Below are 16730 nucleotides of genomic sequence, written 5' to 3' on the forward strand. Positions count from 1 at the left end.
TTGTTATTGTTGTGGTTTTTATATCATGACTATTATTATTATTAAAAAAATTAATTTTTTAATCTTCTAATTTTCAAGTCACTTGTAATTCAGTCTCTCAATTATAATTTATTTATGATTTGGTCTCTCACTTTTTGAATCACTTACAAATTAGTCCCTTAATTTTTATTAATTTTTTTTCATGTTAACTTATATCTTACATTCATGAATAAGAAGAGAGTATTTTAAAATAATATATGAACATTTTTTTATCCTTCTTATTTGATAAAATTTTTGTTAAAAAAATTAAAAAATAAAGATTGAGTTATAGATAAATTAAAAGTTGAGGGACTGAGTTGCAATGAGTTATAATTGAGGGACTGGATCACAGTGAGTCATAATTGAGGGATTGAGTTATAAGTGAGTTAAAAGTTAAAGGATTAAAAGATTAATTTTATCTTATTATTATTATTATTATTATATTTATATATTGTCCGCCTGTCCGGAACCAAGCGAAGATCGAACGCGTCGTTGTGGTGGAAACGCAGTTTCTGATCACTTGAGTCTGCTGGAATACGTAATCAAAATTTGTAAGTTTCCATCTCAGATCATCATAGAAGCTTTCAGGAAGCATTGAATTGATTTCCCTTCGTAAACAACTTGCTGTAGTTTTACGGTATTACTTTTTTGTCATGATTTATTTAAAATGTTAATTCGACTGACGCGATTTCGAGATTGGGGTTTCTTTGGTTTGATTATATGGATGATCTGATATTTTTAATTTTTCTTTTGATATTCTGGATGATCTGAAGTTGATGCGATGTTATAGGCAAGAATATGTGACTTGACCGAAAGAATAGCCCTGGGTAATTCTTGAGTGATTCATTGTTTACAGCATTTTTTTGAGTTTGGGGGTAGATAGAAATACGCGCAGTCAATTAAAAGAAATGGTGGGCTTTTTTTTCATGGGCACGGTCATCAGTGTATCGCATTAATAAATTTGTTTTTTATGATTATTGAAGCGATATGGTATCAAGATTTGGTATTTAATTATTTTGGGAGGAAAACTCACTTTGGAGAAGCAAAGACAAAAGCGGTTACTGCAGCTAAGTTGTTAAATTTCATCAGTTTATGCAATCCACAATTGGAGTTGGCACGTAATCATTTTTAACTGGATGTTTGAGGAATGACTTTAACATTATAGAAGAGGAATCTATATCTCTTACCCGTTTCTGTCAAAGAACTAGGTATTTTATTAGCTGTTATAGTAGCAACAGGTACAACACAATTTCCCTAAAAATGCTGCATCAGATGCGGAAATATGTTGTGGGAGTATGTTCTTTTTGAAAACTCCAGCCAACGAAGTTCCAATGTTATAAGTTATTCATTATGATTCCAACTTCCATTGTGTTCTAAATGATTATGTTTGTATTGCCGAGATGATTTTTGATTGATGCCATCAATAATTGTGTTTTAATGGTAACTTCTTGTTCTAGTCCTGTCAAGCCTTGGAGAGAAAAGGGAATAGATCTAGATTTCATGAATCTTGTTGGAAGTTGTGCTTTGAGATTGTTATCAACTCATATTGGGTTGCCTTCTTTTTAAACCTACTCGGTGAATTTGTATCTCTTCATCTTCTGCCACCAATGTGACAATATCATGTTAAATATGATTCTACCATGTTGGAGAGGGATAAACTGAGAGCTATGGGTTGCATGCAGACTCTCTCTTTCCTTTTTAGTATTGGCCTCCTTACCCTCTTTCAATCTGACTCCAAGACTTAAACATGATAGGATTATATTGGCATAAAAAAATAATAGGATCCATTTTGGTTTTGAGTAGCAGAACTCATTTGTTTGAACCACGGTTATTAATAATGTGCCACAGCTCCTAGCATGTACCTGCTTTACACAAGTTATTTTTGTGTAGCCATAGCTGATGCTACATTTAAATAGGGTGACGATAGCCCTAATTTAAGTGATTTTTTGTTTGCTACTTCTGGAGATTCTTTTGATTCATCTTTGGACTAATTTATATTTGATGATTTAGCATTAATTAATCCTTAAAAATATAAAGAGTACAAAAAGAGGGCAATGTTGTCTTCCTCATTTCATGCTTATATATGGCACAACAATTGTGATATGTGCTATTAATGACCACGTTTTGAGCAATGTCAGAACCAACATCTTGGAGTGTGCATAATTCTCATCCTAGAAATGGGAAAGCCCAATTGTATACAATAAAAGTAAAATGGAAAAAGAGGTCACATATTTCATAGTTTTGGTGGATTCAATTGTAATAAACGTGTGCATGAGTCCTATAGTGATGAATGGGAAATGACCAAGGATGTGTTGGTATAAGTTGATATAGGATTGTTTTAGGTTTTTGGGCCTGGGTCAAGCCTTGAAGTGACAATAGGTTAGTTTGCATGAATGCACTAATATATAATTCATGAAACTCAATATTGAGATTAAGATTGAAATGAAGTGAATTCTATAGACTTCGATATTCCCAAGATATTGACAAGATGATCCTGAAAGAATGTCAGAGGCCTTGTCTTTTGATATGATAACCTAGTATCAACAATAAGAAGAAGCCTTATTCCACTAAGTGGGGTTAGCTATATGAATTGTATGACGTTATTCTGCTTTATCATTTATCAATATTTTAGGAATGTTGTTAACTAAGAGATCTCGGTCAACAACTTTCATAAGTGTTCTCTTTGGCCTTCCCCTATTCCTTCTAACAGGACTCAAAATTATCTGTTCCACTCTCCTCGCTGGTGCCTCTTGTGGTCTTTTTTGTACATATCCAAACCATTTCAAATGATTTTTTATCATTTTTCCCTCAATAAATGCTACACCTACTTTTCCTTGTATGTACTTGTTTTGAATTTTATCTTCAAGTATATGCCCGCTCATCCATCTTGACATTCTCATATCTGCTACTCTAACTTTATGTTTTAGCTGTCTCATTAAAGCCCAACATTCATTACCATATAGCATAATTGGTCTAATAGTAGTTCAATAAAACTTTCCTTTAAGTTTATCAAGTACTTTACAATTACAAATAATTCCTTTAGCCTTTCTCCAATTAAACCATCCAGCTTATATCTTATATGTAATATCCCCATCAATTTTCCCATCATGTTAAATAATAGCTTCCAAATGTCTAAACTTTTTCATTTGAGGTATAATATAATCTCCCCATCATGTATTTACTACTTGGGCATATATGATAACCTAGTATCATTTCCGTGAACCCTGTTGAACTTTGTACTTGAGCATATATTTACAATTGATTATTGTTTTCTGGCCTGATTGTTTGACTGATTGAAGCATTGTATAACCTGTACCAGGTAACTAGTGGAGTCTTAATTCACTTTTCCCAGGCACATAGAGCGATGAGTTTTATTTTGAGAGGAACAAGAGCAGACATAGAAAGTGGATTTCCTGGATTTATTCCTGAGAGGCATGCATTGGTATGTAATTTTTGTCTTAGTGTAACACCAATAATCATATTTTTTGTTGTTTTCTGTTTTATTTGTGAATAAAAGTGAAGTAGCTTGTGTGTAGTTATTGAGCAAATGTTAACCAAAGAATGAATTGATATTGTTTTTCCTTCAGCGTGTTCATGCAGCACGACCTGCTAATTCCAATTCTCTCACTTTTCTTGTCACAGGTACTTTCAAAATATTACTGTATTATTTTTGTAGATTTTTTATTTAACTATGACGTGTCATGTATATATTATGATTTGTTTCTTTCAGTTCTTCTGCTATTCATGATACTGAACTCTCACCAGATGTCACCAAATTTTCTGGTATATCCTTCCTACCAAGTTCATAACATTTTAAGGAATGCATTTTTTCTATGAATAGATAAAGTTAAAATTATTAAATTGATATGAGCTGTTGTTATGATTTATGTTTGTAGCTTTGGCTGGTCCTAGGTGTCTTCTTGATGGCTACAATGTTAAGGATGTATGCAACTTGTCAGCAACTTCAAGCTGAGGCTCATGCCCATACAGCAGCGGGCAGCGGTGGCCTTCTTGGGCACACTGAAGTACGATTACATGTGCCATCATCAATGGCACTTACCACCCGAGGACGTCTACAAGGCCTTAGGCTTCAGCTTGCACTTCTTGACCGGGAGTTTGATGATTTAGGTTTTGTAGTTTTAACTATGATAAAATCTCTAACATGCTGCTTCACAATTTTGTTTCTATAATATAATGCTTTATATTTTAGAAGTGTTAGATATTTTATTCATGTGCACTTTTTTGTTTTTATTTTCAGATTATGAAACTTTAAGAGCTCTGGATTCAGATAATGCTCCGCCAGCACCTTCCATGACTGATGAAGAGATAAATGCTCTTCCTGTTCACAAATACAAGGGTTCTGGTCTCCAGAAGTACGTAGTCAGTCAGATCAATTGTTATATTCTTCTTACAAATTTTAAAATTTTAGAAGTTATCTTTAATTATAGAACCACTTGTTTGATTAGAATTTTCTTAAAATGATAGCTTCCTTTCCAGGAAAGGTATGCCCAAATTTTCTGTGCATGCATTTCTTATATTTCTAGCTAATAAGTGTGTTTTCAATATTTTGCTATTAATAGTTGCATATTTTTTGCTATAAATGTAGTAGTTTGAACGATGAATAATGTGAGAAATCTTCTGTTTATATATACATCCATTGAAGGACAGATAATATAGAAGAACACTACATCTAAGAAATGACTTCAAATTATATTTATTGACAAGTGTGTGTGTGTATACAACCAACAAAATTTTATCAACTGAAAAATGCATTTTTATGGGGAAACTATTTCCAAACGACTTGCAACTCTGGAAAAGGGTGAAAGAGAAAGTAAGACACGTGTTACATTGATGGATTTCAGAGTCATGTTCCTTTTCGGGTTTGGCTTCATTAAGTTGCATTTCTATATATATGCTGACTGCTTTAGTGCTTTAATAGAAGAATCTTGGGTGGGATTAAACTTAGAGAAGTGTTTAAAACTGAGCAGAAAAGAAATATACACCGCTGTTTATGAAATTGCTAGGGTACACGCTTCTGGAATTATGGTCCTGAATACTGATTATCTGACAAGAAGCTGCTTCTGTTTACAGCAGGAAATCCTCAATGCAACAGACCTCATCTTCCACCTTTGCTGAGGTAACCTTAACATCATTGGTCCCTTTTCATTTGGCCAAAACATCAGATGAATCTCACAACAACTAGTTAAAATATCAATAATTCTCAGGAGGTGGTGTTTTTCTGCATTTGTTTCCCTTAAATTGCATATTTTAAGAAAAAATTCCTTTATTTTGGTACTAGATATATGTGCTGGAATCTACCCTTCTTGTTTTCTTTTCTTTTCTTTTCTTTTTTTGGGGGGCCATCCCATATGAAAATGCTTTATTTTCTCGAACAGAATTTTTATTTTATATCATTATATTCCTTGGAAGTGAGATAGTTTAAAAAAAAAAAAAGTTCATAGCCCGTGCACAGAACATATTTACTGCATCTTGCCTCTCTTTCATTGGAAAGTTATTCATTTTCTGAACTGTTAGTAGGCAATGATAGATCAACTCAATATCTTCTTGTATGGCAGAAGAAGCAAGATGCGTCAAATGCAGTTGGTAGTACAAAGGCCTCTGATGATGAGCTGACCTGCAGTGTATGTTTGGAGCAAGTTAACGTTGGGATCTACTCCGTAGCTTGCCCTGCTTACATCAGGTTCACACTGTCATAGCTTCTATGCATAACTTTCTCAGCAAACTGTCATGTTTATGATGGAGACTTAGTAGTACGGATATCAAGTCTCACATTGATTAGTATAGGATGTTCAACGAGGTATTTAAGTAGGTTGATTCTCCCATCTCAATGGCTAACTTTTGGGGTAGGATTTCCCATCTTACTTAGGTATCTATCAATTTGTATCAAAGCCTAGTTGTTGGCAATTCTAGGGCTTCCCTGAAGGATTCTAATCAGTAGGGAGCCAAGTTAGTTGCTATGAAGTGTAGCCACCGAAATGTTAGCTTTTCATGGGGGGACAATTGATAGAGACTTGGTACTATGAGGTACCAAGTCCTATATTGAGTAATATGATATGCTCAATGGGATATTTAAGTGGTTAGTTCTCCCACCTCAACAGCTAGCTGTGGGGCAGAGTTTCCAATCCTACTTAGGTACCCATCAGTTTACCATTTTATTGTATGTGTTCCTTTTCCGTTTGCAAACTACCATCTGAGTCAATATGAAGATGAGAAAACAAAATCAAGGTGCTTTAAACTGTATGAAGGAGAGAAGAACATGCTTTCACTTTTCAGAGTTTATAATTGACCTGATGAAGTGATTATCAGTTTTTTTCTGCCATTCCCATTATTTAGTCAATAACTTAAGTTGTTCCATCACATGCTGAGTCAGTCATATTCTTTTTTTCTTTAAGTTTGACGGTCATGTTCTGTTTTATAAATGCCCTCATTTTATGTACTAGACTACAGCTGTTCAGGCGATGATCTCCCCGCACATGCATTGCTGAGCATTAGTTTTGTTTTTTAGGTCGTCTTGTTCTGTTAGAGCAGCCTTGTTAACATGGTTGTACTACTCTCTTAAGAAATTAAGCAATCTTTATATAATGCTGAAATTGCCCTTCATGATTTGTTCTTTTATTCTGTACTTAAACCTGGTTATGTTCTTTGAAGTTTCATGCCAATTGCATTGACCCATGGCTGCGGCAACAAGGGACGTGTCCTGTCTGTAAATTCAGAGCAGGATCTACGTGGCATGAGAGTGAACAGAATGAAGTTGATGCTTCAGACATGGTTTGAATACCCGCTCTTATTTATGAATATGTTGATACAATCAACTGTAACATACGCTTATGCTTAAAAACCAGTGGTTTATGACTATTATTGGTGTAATCACCCTGTCATATTTACATAGGCATGAGTATTAGTAGAATACCGTGTAACAACTAAATGACTACTTGTTTTTGTTTGAGATTGCTCAGTTTATTTGACCCTCTAAAATTAGATTGGCTTATACGCCTCGTCCTCCTCCTCATCATCATTCCACCCCCATTAGATGCATGTATTATGGCTTTGTTCTCTAAATTTCTTTTTCCTTTTTAATTCCCTCCATTTTCTTTATTTAACGGTCAAGAGTTGATTGATGATTGCATGCCCTACCTAGTATCTAGATGGTTCTTGTCTTCGTTTATTGGCAGGCTCAGAGTATAACTTTGGACTTCACCGAATCTCGGAGATGATGAGTTGCAATGGAACATTTTCATGCGTAGATTGTAATTTTCACTCCTGTGGGTGTTTTTTTTTTTTTTAAATGGTTTTTAATATCTGTTGAAAACATTAGATCTAAGAGTTAACAAGTCATTTATTTTCATATTACCCTAAATAATTGAACTATAATCTCTAATTAGTATACTTTGTTAAGGGAAATTCTAAAAGTACTAGCTAATTTTAATTGAATTTCATAAAAAACTAATTTTAACTAGTTTTTATAACAAGAACAGGAGTAAATTGTTGGAAATGGTTTTTAGTTAACAGATTCAGCAATTTAAAAAAAACTATTTCACAATATTGCAATGAATTCCTTATCATTAGGAAACAGAAATTTAAATTATTCTTTTATTTTGTTGGGTCTACAAAAACTGGGATTATTAATTACACTTGGGAATTCATGCAGCTTTCTGACTGAGTTTGTAAGAGGAAGTCTCCTAAGTGAGACACAATCAATGTTTTAAAAACCAGAATCAGATTAATTGAAAAGATTAGTGGATTTCAATTTTTATAATTTAATCAATTAGATCGATAGTTAAACTAATAATTAAATAATTAGATAAAAATTAAATTAAAACATAATATCATATGCATATATAAAATGTATGTATAAGAAATAAGTTTACATTATTAACAAATAACATAACTATAAATTAACAGTATTATAAATTATAATTTTATAACTAATCAATTATAAATAAATCTTAATTAAATTAGGTAAAAGCAAAATCAAAAGTATTTATCAATATTTTAGGAGTTAGGAAAATGGCTTCAAATCATATTATATATATAAAAAAATAGTTGGTTTTATTAGATCAAATCTTTTAAATTTTCTGCTTTTTTTCTTAAAAAATTAGCTTTGCAATATTATGTTTAGATCAGGCCACTCTGTTTTTTAAACCGTCAGATCTAGTCCAGAACAATGGACGCAATCCTGTACGGGCCGAATTACGGTCCTCAGTCAGATACACATTGTAAATTAGAAAGCCTTTGGATTTGAATGATTCATTAAAAATGGTAACTGAATTTCTTAAACCTCACCCTCTCTTGGTATGATTGCCTGGTCACATTTGAAAGACTTAAATCCATACTGAACCATACACCCATAGCAGGTCAAAAGGCCGCCCAATGACATATTAGTCCAGCTCCACAAGCCTTCTACAGTCCATGGGAGGGCATATAAACTATAAAAAGCTGACATCAATTTAATATCACAAGTCAATTTAACAAGCCAACTAGAACATTCATAAACATAGCCTAAAATTATATTCCAGCACCTCACTAGCAAACGTCTTACATCGTCAACAAGAAGACCAAGTTATCATTTGAGGAGGAAAAACAGTTTATATCCGATGTCCTTTGCTTCCTATTCATTATGTTATGAAGTTACCAACTTAACATACGCAGTTTAAACATAATGGATTCAGTCTGAATTTTATTCATCTGAGTTTCCATTGTTATCATAATATCAAATCAATCTACGAGGCTTTTCATGAGTCCCTCCCTACTTTGCTTTCGCTTTACCCTTTCCTTGACCTTTCTTGGCCTCTAACTTGGCTTGGACACGAGCAGCAGCTGCAGCTTTTGCTTCCTCTCTCTTCCTTTTCTCCTCCTCTTTGGCAGCAGCAGCAATCTCTCTCTGCTTCTTCAGCTCTCTGACAAAAGTCACAGCAAAAAATCATGGTGCCATCCAATAAAAAGATGCATTTCAAGTGAACAAAAATCATGATTAGCTTCTGCCATCGATGATGCACAGATAAAAGAAACTAGTCATGTGTGCAATTTCTGACTTACTCTAGTCTAGCCCTCTCGTCTGAAACACTTCCCAGACTGGAACCCTTCCGGGGCTTACAGGCAACTAGCTCAACTTCAAATACAAGTGTCGCGCTGAGAGGGGAAGGGGCAAAACAAGTATTAATTGATATTCACTAAATTCTTCTAACAAACCAGAGTACAAGAATAGAAGGGAAACTGAAAGACTTCAAAAAATTACAGCGCAATCACCACTTCATAAAAAAAAAAAAAATTGCATCATCCACCTTAAAGTCATTACGAGATTCTAGAATGTCTATCCACCTCAAGCCTACATCTTATTCATCTTGTATTATTCCTGGAAACCATTAGGAAATTTAGGAAGAAAAGCCGTGAGAAGTGTTTTGGTCGGCAGCATGGCATTGGTCAGCATTAACTGGTTCTTTTTGGAGGGTCAAGGTTCACGCTAAGTGATCAAATCTTGAATAAAACAATGTTGATAAAAGGCTTATATTGCTACTTCAGCAATTTAAACAATTGTGTTTCCAAACAAAATGCTAGGTGCATGGAGTAGACAACGTACTCTGGGGGGATATCTGGTGGAGATCCTGCACTGCCATATGCATATTCTGGCTTGCAAGTAATTTTTGCAATTTCTCCAACCTAATGAAGACAGTTAAAAATGGAATGAAAAGCCCCAATTAGTTAAATATGGCATCACAAAATATTTGGGAAAAAAAATGTGCCGCTTGACCTTCATGGTCTTCACTGCAATGTCCCAAGCCTTGATAACACTGCCCTTTCCAAGCTCAAAAGTGAACACTGTGTTATCCTCATGTGTGGTATCAAATACTTCACCAGTATCGGCAAGTGTTCCTTCATAATGAACTGACCAAGACAAACAAATTATCACGACGAATCAATATTCAATAAGATTAGCATGCTCAGCTCCAATAAATAGTTTTTAAGGAAATAAAATGTGAACACCATGTCCAACAGTTTTGGTTACAATGCCAATAACTAGATTTATTTCAATTGCTTGTGTTAACCTCCCCTAGAAAAGAGAACCATAATGAAGTTGTCCAGCAATTTGAAATTATGATGGCAACAATACTATCTCATCCCTTACGTTGGAAGTAAAATTCAACTTCTTCCAAAATAGTGTGACAGATTCTGATCTACTTTTTCTAAGAAGTATCATATGTCTCAATAATTAATGGCACCAAAATCAGTAACAATGTTACATGACCAAAAAATATCCAGGGTCTGGTCCCACCATGCTAAATAGAGTGTGTTAAGGCTTATACTATATGAACTAGTACCACACTTTGCTCAATTTGCAACAAGACAAAGGATGCTTAGGTAAGTCAGTAAACCTAGTATTATTCTGTCTCTTTACATGGCAGCAAAGCCTCAAGAAAGGCTTCAGCTATTTCTGGCTTTAGGCTGAAGCTCCAATCACATCTCTAAGAAGCTCAAGGCCACTGATTCTCCCATATAAATCTATTATTCCATTTCTACCTCTTTTCTAGTGGCTGGTATATTTTTCTGGACCCAGAAAATTGTTTGACAATATACTTTGGGACCAGAGACACCAGGAAAGGCCTCAGAATTGTATTTGTAAAGCATCCTCAGCAATTGTTAGCCAGCATGTGATGGTGCATTTGATGTTGACACATAACAGACAGACAGACAGACTTGGCCAGAAAAGTCCTATTAGCCTTCCTCTGATGTTCCCAGCCTTGGTTTGGCATATGGTTCATTATATTTAGTGGCAATTAAGTCCTACTGTAGTTTTTTATGTGTTTCTTTTCTTGATGCGGAAAAAGAGGGGGAGGGAGAAGCAGAAATCAAGGGGGAGAAGAGAGAAATTGGCAGAGAGATGTAGATGGCAAATAATCCCAATCCTATATAATTCATCAAAATGTCTATAACAAGAATAACCGTAGGGCTATTTATAGAACCCTTATTACAATTATTAAAATAATAATAACTTGAACCTAAATAAAATAAAAGTAAATGAAAGTAAAATAGAGCATAAAATAAGAAACAGTCTAAGAAAACCTATGCTAGGCATATGAAGAATTAGCATTTAATTTAGTTTAGTATGAACTAATTTAATTTATTTTAGCTTGAATATATTTATTTCAAATTTGAATTTTAAGGCTCTAGTTTAGATTGATTAGGATTAAGGCTCCATAAATAGTCCTAGGATTATTTATTTGTAGACGTTTTCCTATTAGGTAATAATTTAGAGTACTTGTTTTTCTACCTCTCCCTCAACTTCTCTCCATTTCTTCCTCTTAATCTTCATTCTCCCTTCCTTTTCTTCTTCTCTTGACCCTGTCCTACATCAAATAAATTACTAAAACACTAAATAAATCCTTCCTACACGTGAGTTGAAGTAATTTGTCGAGGTTGTTAGAGTTACAAGTTTGAGAATGTTTCCATTCATATTTTAGGAAAAATGACAATTAAGGACCCCATAAGACCATTAATTACAATTAGGGATTCTGAATTATTGAAATCTCAATAATGAACCATGGTCCTTACTTGGAATTAAAAACACGAGTTTAAATTCAAAAAAAGACACTAATGAAATTACTATAATGGGTTGGGACTATTATTAATCTCAGTTGGAAAAACTAGGATCCATGCTTGGGAATAGGATTAGCAAAAGTCTCAACCCAAAATAGTAATTTCAGTAGTCCCAACCCATAACACTTGGAATCATGGTTTTCCCAACTGAGATTAACAATAGTACAAACTCATGATAGTAATTTCAAGAGTGTCTTTTCTTAATTTTCCAAATAATTTACCAATATATTTACAAGCATAAAAATTCACAAGTAATTGACTTCATATCCAGAAGTGACCTTGGTAAATTTTCAAGTAACTATCATATATACACAAGTACCTTTTGAAAGTTTCACAAGTGAATCTAGTCACATACTAGGAAACAACTCATTTCCAAGTGTGGTTCCTAATTTTTCCAACTAAAATTAACAATAATACCAACTCATAATAGTAATTTCAGTAAACTCCTGTTTTTAATTCCAAGTAAGGATCATGGCCCATTATTGAGACTTCAATAATTTGAGGGTCCCTAATTGTAATTAATGGTTTCATGGAGTCTTTAATTGTCATTTTCCCTACATTTTAAATGAAGCGTGTTTCTATCAAGCTGGAATTTGAATAACCTTCAACTTTAGGTGAAGTCATGAGATGGTTAGTGTGAAGGCCAAGATAAATCAAGTGTTAAGGTAAAGATTAGTGGGATTTGGAATGTAAACTCTCCAATACCCTATATACTTAAATTCACAAATATAAATAAACCAGAAAGTGGTGCCTGTTGAGGAAGAGTATCCATAATTTAATGACTTCAAATTTTCCTCCGAACAATTCCTTAAAATCCAAATAAGCTTATTTTCAAATTTTCAGAAATCTAATAGCAGGCAAGTTGTTGTGTCTATAGAGATCAAGCTAAGCTGAGCGTCCAAATTTTAATGGCATTTTAAATCCAAAATTTGCTAACTCCACTTTACCTTGGCATTATCAATAAGCTTTAGGTCAAATTTCAAAGATTACGAAGTTTGTTTTCTGAGCACTGCATGATGCCTAGATTATCCTTAGCTTATTATGCTATCAGTATTGCTATTCCTAACATCCTGCGCCCATTAATCCCTTTTAATCTGACATCTGCAGTTTATGCCTTTTGTTCACTTGGCCTGAGTTTTTAAAGTAGTTCCACTTGCAAAACACTAATCAATCAACCTCCAAATTTCCCCTAAAATGCATGGAAGTATGGAACTCATGATATAACGTTAGCAGATACTGATTATACTTGAAGACCTCTGACACAACACTTTTCTTACCTAAGATTTCTTTCTCTGAATAACAAATATAACTTACAGCATCAAAATTAGATATACCTCAACCCTAATTAAAATTCTAATTGCTGGATATCCATTGTAATTTGACTATCAGCGTCAAAGCACGAATGCATACTTCTTTTTTTTTTTTTTTTGACCAAACGAATGCATACTTTCTATGACCCAAGATCACTCCCTTTAACAGAGTTGACCTTCAATTACAGATCAGTATATCTTGCTAAATAATGAGATACCATGTTAATTGTTGAAGGGCAAGTACTTTAGTCATAAAGGACAGAAAGAATTTATACTTGCAGATATTTACCGCTGGAAACAAGGGCGACCAATATGATAATTTGATAAGCTTCTAACAAGAATAATGTACAATTTCTTAACAAACAGGAAACATGGGAGTTTATGTATTGAAAGCAAAGGACGAACACAACTGCACCTAAAAGGTGACAGCTAATTTGCATGTATATGACAGAAGAATTAAGATCAAGGTCCTGATTTTCTAGAAGAAATTGTGTCTTAACTAAAATTTTTTACTATAGTAGTAGATTATTTCTACTAAGTAGTTCATAAATATCTACTACTATAGTAACATGGGCGGAACAAACATACCATCCACAAGAGGAAAATCTTCAGTAGGACCTACAGCATCAATTTTGCTTCTTTTCACAATGGTCTTTATGACACCTCCATCCCCAGTCAAATCAATAGCATCACCCATGGTTTGGAAACTGTTAGCAACATTTAAAAAAAAAATTACAAATACAAAACACATAAATTGAGTATTGCCTTAGCTAATAGTCAGTTAACCCTTGTAAGGTCATCAACCTTCTAAAAGAGTATTTAGTAAGCTAAGAATGATAAATAGCCAACACAAACATGATTAAGATAGAAATATTTCTTAAGAGTTTCTTCAAGACACTTTTCACTACAAAACACAAGGAAAAAGGATAAAAGGAACATAGCATGAAAGGAAACCTGCTGCTTTATTTGTAGGCCACGTGAAGGGAAGGCCAACAAACCCCAGGGACTTTTCATACTTGAACAGTCATTACAGTTACAAAAGCTTGTGCACAAATATACGGATTCTTGAAAGCAAGCCATTTTAACCACGACGCAAAGCAAATAGTCCCTCAGATACGGTAGTGAATAGAAGGGAATATGATTGGATTCATAAAATGTCCTGATTCATTAAAAATCAGAAGACATTTTACAACGGCTGTTGTGTTTTAACTTTCAGCCTTTGATTAAAATAAATAGATAAATGAAAGGAATTTACCAAATAAAAACACAAGTGGTCAGAAAATGACAGCATTGCGAACAGAAATCATTGACTGTATGAATCAGTTTATTTTATTGAACAACGTATGATAACGCAGTTTAGACTGGTTTCTATTTATAGCACAATACAGGTAAAAGAAACAACAGTACGATTCTCCACCATATATTAGAGCATTAATTTCAACTTTTTCATATTCTGTCCTATATTTTGAGGGACGAGACCAGACACACAATCAATTAGGAAGAAATGACGTAATCACCAGCAATTCAGTAGAGTATGCTACACCGCGACTTCGCTTATATAAAACAAATAACAAATCAATCAGAAGCAACAAAATAGAAATCAAGCACACTGATCGTTATCTAAGTTCACTTCCTTGTATAGCAGCATTCATATCTATATATGCAATCTCTAGATGCACAAGAATTTTAAGTTCACAGTCGGGAGTTGAGCAGTTCTTAGCAGGCAAGGGAAGGGGGGGAAAAGCATCGATACTGACCACCTTCAGCTGGATGGCGATGGCGAAGGTGAAGCTTCCGGATCGAAGCGTAGGAACCGGTTAGTCGGGTCAACAGGGAGGCACGAATTTCTTAATACTTCGGTGGCCATATGCGTTTGAGGAAGCTCTAACGCAGGGAGAGCATTGTCATTGAGGAATAAGGGGCAAGGGGAATGACGACGCACGCGTCTGGACAGCGCGTGAAACGGAGTTTTCACATTTATGAGAGCGAAAATAACATTTAAAGACCCATACAAACAACAAAACGCATTGAAGGACCTTAATTTGCAAAATTCCACTCAAGGATCCAATAGATAATACAATATGACCTAACTTTGTAACTTCTACACGATTTTTATCGTGGCTTTGTATCTAAAAAATTAAAAAAAAAAAAGATAATATAATAGATGGTCTAAAGCTTGCAAGGATAAACAGTGACATTTTTTATTGGGCAGAAACAAAAACAAAGACATTTTTTTGTCAAAGGAAAAGACAATGACATTGAATTTGAAACAAAGGGATGTGCATTTTAGATTGATCACATATCAAATCATCTAAATAAGACATGGATAAGGTTGTACTAAACATCACCCCATATCTCAATCTGGTACCTAACTAGATGTATAGTTCAAGTGTTAGGGTTAAGTTCGGTCAAATTTATTTTGAAATGTTTTTTCAAATATTTTTTAATATATATATATATAAATTTCTTTTGTAAAATATACTTATGATCATTTAAAATATATTTTTATAAAACTAATATTAAAATGAAAGTTAATTTTTTAAAAATTTACATGTGATCAACAACTGTCAATTATTTTTATATAATGTTAAATTAAAAAAATAAAATTTAAATTTTGAAAGGGATTAAAAATTGTAATGTTAAGAAAAAAATCATAAAAATAATATAGTACATATTAAATCTCTACCAAAAAAATAATATTATAAAATAAATATTTTCACAAGAAAAAGATAAGTGTTTAGGCCAAGCAATGTAGGGTTGGATTTAACCCCTACTCAATGCTTGACTCGAATGTTATGGTTGATCAAGTTTTTGAGCAATGCAAGCAGCCTTAGTTCTACTCCCTTCGTTAAAAAAAAAGATATTTTTTAAGGAGTTGTACGTTCAAAAATATAAAGCATTTTTAATCTTTCGAGATGTAATCATTGCTCTTTTTTTTAAAAGTGTCCTAATTAATAAATGACTTTATATTTATTATAGAATATTTAATAAAGATAAATATGAAAAGATAGAGTTGGTTTGAAAGTAAATAACTATTTTATTAGGGGTAAAATTCGGTTAAAAATGCCTTATATTTTTTAATAAAAAGAGTATATATTAACAAAATTGTGACTTGTGGTAATCTTGTGTGATATGAATATACCGTAATTGGATAAAGTATTTTCCTTAGTATATCAGATTTCTCACTAAGTGTCTGTTTAAATTTTAATTGGATATAATAGATTATAAAAATAATTAATTAAATGATAGATTTTAATCATAATTAATTATTTTATAACACATATGTTTGGATATTTTTTTTTTAAAATTAATTTTAACAGAAATAAAAATGTTTGGGTAATTTATTCAAAATCAATTTTAGTTGTATAAATTACCATAAAGTACATTATTTTTGAAAATTAAATTATTGATAAATTTGTATTCAATATTATTAAATTTTTTAAATTTTTTAAAAAAATAAAATATATTATTTAAATTATATATATGATTAATTATAAAAATTTAAATTATAATAATATTTACAATTTTAATTCACTTAAATGAATAACTCAATATATCTTAGTTCAAATAAATTTAATAAAAGAGAAATATTTAATACTTAAATACCAAGCATCAATTTTTTTCCTTAGTATATCAGATTTCTCACTAAGTGTCTGTTTAAATTTTAATTGGGTATAATAGATTATAAAAATAATTAATTAAATGATAGATTTTAATCATAATTAATTATTTTATAACACATATGTTTGGATATTTTTTTTTAAAAATTAATTTTAACAGAAATAAAAA

The 16730-nt window shown here is 32.7% G+C and overlaps 2 protein-coding genes across 3 annotated transcripts; one reads left to right on the forward strand and one right to left on the reverse strand.

Moving 5' to 3' along the window:
• Positions 1-481: 481 nt before the first annotated feature.
• On the forward strand, positions 482-7048 carry LOC129304194 (E3 ubiquitin-protein ligase SDIR1-like). The gene is given in 10 exon segments (XM_054943881.1): positions 482-569; positions 3338-3460; positions 3606-3660; positions 3749-3801; positions 3915-4146; positions 4277-4391; positions 5110-5155; positions 5595-5685; positions 5688-5719; positions 6688-7048. Coding segments are annotated over 9 exon segments (828 nt in total). The 5' UTR covers positions 482-569; positions 3338-3382; the 3' UTR covers positions 6814-7048.
• Positions 7049-8461: 1413 nt separating this feature from the next.
• On the reverse strand, positions 8462-14854 carry LOC129302009 (peptidyl-prolyl cis-trans isomerase FKBP20-1). Of its 2 annotated transcripts, none has more exons than XM_054940673.1 (6): positions 14702-14854; positions 13530-13648; positions 9788-9921; positions 9617-9696; positions 9076-9168; positions 8462-8936 (listed from the first exon to the last, which is right to left on the reverse strand). In XM_054940673.1, the coding sequence occupies exons 2-6, from the start codon at positions 13636-13638 to the stop codon at positions 8786-8788; spliced, it is 567 nt and encodes a 188-aa protein (XP_054796648.1). In that variant the 5' UTR covers positions 13639-13648; positions 14702-14854; the 3' UTR covers positions 8462-8785. The 2 variants fall into 2 exon arrangements, with proteins under 2 accessions (XP_054796648.1, XP_054796647.1); XM_054940672.1 differs by having other exon boundaries at positions 14699-14853.
• Between the last annotated feature and the right edge of the window lie 1876 nt (positions 14855-16730).

The sequence above is a fragment of the Prosopis cineraria genome, unplaced genomic scaffold, assembly GCF_029017545.1.
Source record: "Prosopis cineraria cultivar Desert tree isolate PC_DT_omini unplaced genomic scaffold, ASM2901754v1 PC2, whole genome shotgun sequence".
Classification (NCBI taxonomy): Eukaryota; Viridiplantae; Streptophyta; class Magnoliopsida; order Fabales; family Fabaceae; genus Prosopis; species Prosopis cineraria.